Here is a 7,497-nt window from a genome sequence, read left to right on the forward strand (position 1 = left end):
TTGACTTAGGTTTTACAATTTAAAGAGCTGATTTATAAGGATTTTTTTTCCGTCAATAAATACAGAGCTTCACTGCAAAGGGTAAATGTACTTTTAGTACAGTTATCCTTTAGATGACATCCCCCTAGTAAACTCCCTAATTCTTATTCTTACCACTCCTCACTCCTCAGAGATTCTTGCTGTGTGGCCTCCTAACAGTCACCACTCCAGAGGTCTCTCAGGCAGGCTCTGCTTCTTCATATCATGCACAGGAGGTTCACCAATCATTCTCCTGTTATGTGTTCAAACGGTGGGTGGCTTCTCTATAGGGATGAATGAAGCTTTTCTTGCACCTGCAGAGCTAGTCTATGAGATTTCTGGCTTTTTCTGTGTCTCCCATCAGGCTATAAAGAGTTCACAAGAGTAAGTACAGGTTAATATAAGTCTTGGGGAAGCTTTCTAGGAGGAGAGAAGAGTTGTTTAAAGAAAACCGGTATTAAATGTGTAGTTGTCCCTTAATCTTGCCATTGTAGAAGTGTCATTTCTCTGCCCTGCCTTGTTCTTCTGCTATCTGCATAAGTTAAGAGGTAAAAAGGTAACAGGGGTGGAAGCTTCAGCACACAGCATGTGATTGACAGCCTCAGCTCTCTTTCTGTGTGTTGAGTGAAAGGGAGTGTATCCCTTCCCGCCAATCATCTCTCACTGACCTCTGCTGAGTGCAATTTCAGCTCCCCAACCCATGCTTTCTGAAAGCTAAGACAAGTTGTATAAATTCTGCAGTTTGAACAGATGTAGTGGCCCAATGATACACAGGTACAGCTTATGCAGTAGAATTTGTTTCCTCTCTGAGTCCAGTCACTTTACTGGATATATCTTAGGGTTTACAGCTACTTTAATGTAAACAAAGAGACAAAATGGGCACTGTGCATGTGTTTACTAATTTTTCTGTTAATTTTTTGAAAATTGCCTGCCTCTAGGTGCTGTAAATATCTACTTTTCTTCTGCCTCCCTGCTGGTGACTGGTCTCTGTGGATACTTTTATATCTGCTGCTGGACTGGTCACCCAGTGGCATAACCCTGAGCAGGTAAATCCTGGGGTTAAGGCCTAAAGTACCAGCATGACCCTCCACTGATCCAATATCATTCAAACAGAAATGTAGCTGGACGGCTGGACCTTCAAGGGCTTGAGGAGAAGATGGGGAAAGATATAAGGAAAATATTTATTTTAGAAACGACTACAGCTTGGCATCCAGAGGATATTTTTATTTGGTGTCAGAGTTTAGCTTTAAGCGTGCCTCTAATAAAATTTTCTGTCTTTTTAAGCTTTTCTTTGTTTTCAGACATGTTTAAAACCATTGTTGTAGGGCAGAATGAAATGATGTAGAAACTGCAATGGAATAGTCTTGGACTATAGAGCAGAAAAAAGCTCTTGAAAGTGGTCTGTGTCTGGACACTACAGATAACTATTCAGCATGGTTGTGGCTACAGTGATTTTTTCATTTCATGGTAAAATTATTTCACTCACTGTCAGAATCAGGATAAGCTTGTTATTTTAGTTAGTTAATTGCTGCAATTCCAGACACTTTTTTTTATTGTAACAGACTGCCTGTAAGCAAAAGTTCAAGCTACTGTATTCTATTATCATAACTCACTTTAAAAGTAGACAGCATCTAGCGGTCTATAATTTGCAGTGGCCTTCCTTCTGAGTGGATAAAGCCAGTCTACAGTAATCTTATGCAATCATCAATTTGGTACATTAGATCAAACTGTTTAAAGATTTATTATGATGTTTTATTATCCAGTGGTTGAGAAACTCCCATGTATTTCAGCTACATGTTCAGTAGTCCAATCTTTAGAAAACTTTCATTGTAAAAACTACTTAAAACCAAGGGAATAATTACATCAATCATACTGACACCGTGTTGGTTCCTATTAAAAATGGACAGCCTAAATAGATTGATAAGTGTTTATCTATCACAATATTTACCAACCATAACTCAATTATGTTTTTATTGATTACTACAAGAAATACCATGTATTGCACACATTAAAGGGCAAAATCATACTCAAATATACAACCTAATTTTGTGTCAGTCTGGTGTTGTTTAACTGATATTTACTTAGGAAAAACAATAATTAGACTCTTATGTCAATTTTGCTTCGTTATCAGATTGCTAGAGAGATGCAAAAACACCAAAATGCTAATTTAACAAAATAATGATAATTTAACAACACACTGTAGCATGTGCCCAAGATAGGCGCATTGTGCCAAATGTCTAGAGTTTGATAAATGCCTAAACATCTCTTTTGTAATCTGAGCCTGATCTTTATCTATATTTTTTCTTGCAGCTGACAATAGCTTGCCACATATTTACATACATGTGTGTGTATATACATATGTATTATCATCCAAGGAAAGGATTCTGCAACCACAAGGAAAATCTACACATTGTTTTATATATATATATATATATATATATATATATATATATATATATATAATCAAAGCAAGGATGCTGTATAAATCCAAATTTTGTAATATATATGTACTGTATGATAGATAGATAGATAGATAGATAGATAGATAGATAGATAGATAGATTATTCAAGGAAGGATGCTGTTTAAAGAAATGGTAAATCCACTCAACTGATATATTTTCTGCTGCAGTACAAACATGGGTAAATACCCTAAACAACAGTTTTAGGTGCTGTTGCCCTTCATCAGGTATGCATGGCCTGTGTAGATAACAACATAAATGCACTGTACAGAACCATTAACAGAGCTAATATACAAACCTGTTTTACCTTTAAAAATACGTACTATTCTTTACAAAGCTCCATAATTTGCACATAAAAAGAGTCAATGAAGAAAAATGAATGAAGGTCTGTGAAGTGAAGGTTTTGCCCATAAACATTAAACTCCATTTCTATGCAAAGCCAAAAGAATTTGATTGGTTGCTATATGCATACATTTCATTGTTTTTCATTTGTTGATTACTCTACACCTTTTAAGACAAAGACTTTTACTATCACTTGTCTTTTGCTTACGTTTTAATAAGCACTGTTAAAACATGTGCAATTAAAACTTTAAAATGTATTACTATAGAATACTTTTATGGTGCATAAGGGAAGACGAACCACAATGAGAAGGTACATGCAGATTTTATGGATATCCTACCAGAACACATTGTAACAGAAGCTCAGATTGCGGCATACCATTTAATTAACACATAACAAAACAACGAGGGAGTTTAGGCTTAGACACCCATGCTTGGCAGCAGGAAGCCATCTCCATGGCCAGATTTCCGGCTAGGCCTTAGGAAGGGTGAAAAGTTTTTCCTGTTAATTTTTGGGTTTATTTATGTGCTGCTTAAGAATAAGTTGAAGACTATGCCTAAATAAAGTGAGGCATATATGGTGACCATCTGACCACTAGTATTGCAAACACAACTTTGAAGTTAATTTACTAAAACTGGAGAGTGCAAAATCTGGTGCAGCTCTGCATAGGAACCAATCAGCTTCCAAGTTATTTATGTCAAAGCTTAATTGAACAAGCTGATCTTAGAAGCTGATTGGCTACCATGCATAGCTGCACCAGATTTTGCACTTTCCAGTTTTAGTAAATCAACCCCATTGAGTCAAAGAAACTTAAACCTATCAAACGTTACACAGAGCACGGGAACATGCTTTAAAACAAATTGGTTTGTCACCAAATCAGAAGTGTGTATATTGGGTGATGGTAGTGGGAGGGGGGCTGTCCTAGGTAAATTCTGTCTAAATGGAATAATCTGTATTATTGAAGACAGCAAATATTTATGGTAATATAATGATAAACCTAATTTGTGTTCGTAAATGTCTTAACAATAGTAGTATAATAAACAGACACTTAAGTTGATCAAACTCATCTTGTTCTTTTGAATTTTAATATATCACGAAGAAGGGTTAGCCTTCAAGATTTTTAGGTATCTATGAACTAATCCTCAAGAAGACCTCTTTCCTTAAACCATCATAATTCCCAAGATCAATCACTGCATTGATTAATTAATTGTAATAATGTACAGCTGTAGTGATGCCATGCCTATTAGGAAAGGCACAGAAGACTCTATATTACTTTATAAACAAATCATGGAGACCTATTTTATTTTTTGCAAGGAATAAAAAAACAAATAACTAAATGGACTTGTAATGTAAATAGCACATTATTCTTGAGCAGGTTGTAGCTTCTTCGGACTAAGCAAATGTTGCCTTACAAACAGCTCAAATGTCATATCTTTTACCCTGTATGTCAACTAAAGTCATTTTTATCTAAGTGTTTGACTTGAAAGAAGAATGCTTGCTTGACATCAACTACCAAAAAGGGATGGTGTCTGTATATATATGTTATATATTTCTAAACACAGAATTACTGTCTGTACAATAAACCATGCCTTAATATATGCCATGCTTGTATATGCATTAACATTCTTTACATCCTGCTTTATGGCCCTAGGCATTTTAAGGTACAATAAACGGTACTTCCACTGTCACTGGAAACTCTGCCAAGTGCTTTTAGCATTAGGACAGCCACAGCCAACCAGATTTATATATACACTTTCACAAGTGACTTTAAAATGTAATCATGTTTTGGGGAATTCTATTACACTGGCTTCCTGTTTATTGGTTTAGCAAATATGCCCAGCTTTCTCTCCGAAAATTGTTTTGCTCTGTGTTCATAATCAGCTTTCCAAGCTCAGCTGGCAGAAAGACTAATAAATTACCAACAACTGATACTCTGACTGACAACTGTTTTCTTGGGTTATTACATTTTTAGAAGGACACTAATTTCATATTTGCTTTGAAGGATGTTTTTTCAAATGAGTTGCAGTAGATGAAAAAAAAATGAAGGCAAAGCACATTTAACTTTAAAAACAACAAGAAAGCGACAGCATTCCTACCTATTAACATTTAGGGCAAAAATAAAATAAAGAAAATACACTTTCTAGGCAGGTATTAGCTAAGCAAGCTGTATTTCCTAATCTGGCCTGGTACAACCTCTACCAAAGTTGATATACTTTTTGGACAAGTCATATGTTCACCTCAATGTTCAATAAGCGGAGATGACAAGCGATGTTTATTCAAGTGGGAGAAGGGACCCTGGCAATCACTAATCACGCATTGATAACCTTTAAATCAAATCTACATTTTGTATCTGAAGTTATATCTGTGTTTGCTAAGAGATGTGTCCTTAGAACTACTTGACTACTTGGTGTTAACGTCTAACAAAGTTTTTGCAGTCACTTCTTTATTTCAAGTCATTTCTTGTTCAGATTTAATGCCGTGATTACGTGGAACATACTTCCATGTATCTCAGTTGTAATAAAACTAGAGTACTAGAATTTGGGCAAAATAATGCCTCGTATTTATTCATTGAAAGTATAATAGTGTTATAGTACAGCCTTAACAACCAAGCAGCACTAAAGTTTTACAAAAAGTTAGTTAATAAAATAGAATACATGATTGGTTACTATAGGCAGATTAAACATTGGGGGTGATTTACTAAAGCTGGAGAGTTCAAAATCTGGTACAGCTGTGCATAGTAGCCAATCAGCTTCTAAGGTCAGCTTGTTCAATTAAACTTTGACAAAAAAACTGGAAGCTGATTGGTTTCTTTGCAGATTCTGCACTCTCTGGTTTTAGTAAATCAACCCCATAGCATCAATGAATGTGTATAAATGTCTACCAAAATATTATAGATAATATATGTGTTATATGTGGGGTCTTCAAAAAGTTTTCCCACTGTTACATATAACAGAGTTAAAAAAAAGTGTGCACCCTTGTATAAAACATGTCTTCCCCATACATCAGATAGAGAAAGTTTTGCCTCTTTGAAGCACTCCTCAAAGTTTGAAAACTGAACTGTTAAGACATGCCTTTAATGATTTTCATCCTTCCTTATATTTTGTCTATTAACCAGATGTTCTCTTGAGAAATCCCATAAAATAGATTAGAAAACAGTATGTAATATTTCACAAATGAGGTAAATGATTTGCCAATAACTTAATTAATTGTTCACCAGAGTGGGAGCAGAGTTCATTGTTGAAGCGAATCGCAGCATAAAAATTCTATTATTTCAAGGCAAATGATTAAATGGCATTTCATTTCCAACAAAATGAGATTACCAGAAAAGAAGTAATTATGAGATACCCCAGGCACTTTACTTTTAGAACAGACATATCTATGAAGGACATAGACATCTAGTGGAATCCAATTTTTCGGTTGAATCTTAGGGGCGAACGACTGAAAGGCATTAGTCAAGCCTGTTTAAGGGGCTGGGGCAATAATTAAGAGGCGAAGACAAATAAACAAAAACTTGAGTCGACTCCGTACGGAGCGCAGAGACGGATGCAGGGTGCGTTATTTAAAGAAAACAGCGTGAGCGAAAACCTGTAATGAAGTGACCTCTATTAAACGGAAGAAGCGTGGTCCCCAAACAATGGCAAATTGAAAAGGCTACTTGACTGACATAAATCAGCAGCAAAATAAGAGGCTTCTTACCTTGACAATGGATATGCACCATAGCAGTCAACAGCAAGCACGCTGCATACATGTTCTTAGGATAATCTCCTTATTACTCCGGTCAGTCCCTTTAAATAAACAGCCTCTTCTCTTTCTTCTACCTTCACTGGCAGCGTGTGTGGGATTTTCTTTTTTTTTTTTGCTGAACACTTTAGAAGCAGAAACACAGACTGCTCACGATGTGGAAGCGAGCTGCATTGGAAGGAGCACCGGGTGTTGGAAGTGCTGCTTGAACAAGGGAGGGGGGATTAAAAAAAAAAAAAGCAATTACCCAAATAAAATGGAAGAGGAAGAAAGAGCGTGTTGTGGCTCCTTTGAGAGAGGCCGGCAGTTGTTTGTTGGTGTAATTGCAATCAGCTGTGGTGAGGAGAAGCTTACATTTCACTGCTTGCTGGGAGACGATTGCTTGCTCGCCTCTAGATTTCTCAGCACCTCCAGCAGCAGGCTTCAGCACCGCGGACAGCGCCTAGCGGCTACGCCGGGAATTGCTTTAACCAGCGAGAGGCTGGACGGCGAATAGGGAGGCAGCGGGATGGAGCGATCCCAGGATGGGGGATCCCGACAATTCCACACAGGTACAGGTGCTACAGGTGTCATACTCTGCCTGTACACACAGGACCGACAGTGTCACCAGGGATGTCTTTTATTACCGATGCACAGTATCACATAATATATGTCAGTGCTGATATCTTCTCCATTCTTTGGTATTAAAGGGAAACGTGTCAGAATGTAGAGACTGCTGTTCAATACTGGGCACTTTCACCCCTTTCCTGCCCATTACAATTTTCAGCTTTTAGTACTGTCGCATTTTGAATAACATTTGTGCGGTCATGCAACATTGTACCCAAATTACAGAGAGAGCTTTCTTTTGGTAGTGTTTAATCGACACTGGGTTTTTCTTTACAAACGAGTGATATTTTGGGGAAAAAAAACGTTTTTCTTAGGCTATGTTCACACTAGCGT

At 36.9% G+C, this 7,497-nt stretch overlaps 1 protein-coding gene across 1 annotated transcript in view; it reads right to left on the reverse strand.

Moving 5' to 3' along the window:
- The window catches only part of SEZ6 (seizure related 6 homolog), an 864,418-nt gene extending 857,422 nt beyond the window's left edge, over nucleotides 1-6,996 (reverse strand). The window contains exon 1 of the mRNA XM_089682996.1: nucleotides 6,514-6,996. Within this exon, the coding sequence (XP_089539122.1) occupies nucleotides 6,514-6,565 (52 nt within the window). The 5' untranslated portion in view covers nucleotides 6,566-6,996. The remainder of the gene's footprint in view (nucleotides 1-6,513) is intronic.
- Nucleotides 6,997-7,497: the final 501 nt, after the last annotated feature.

The sequence above is a fragment of the Staurois parvus genome, unplaced genomic scaffold, assembly GCF_062004578.1.
Source record: "Staurois parvus isolate SC_StPar_1 unplaced genomic scaffold, SC_StPar_1.0 ptg000299l, whole genome shotgun sequence".
In the NCBI taxonomy this organism is placed as follows: Eukaryota; Metazoa; Chordata; class Amphibia; order Anura; family Ranidae; genus Staurois; species Staurois parvus.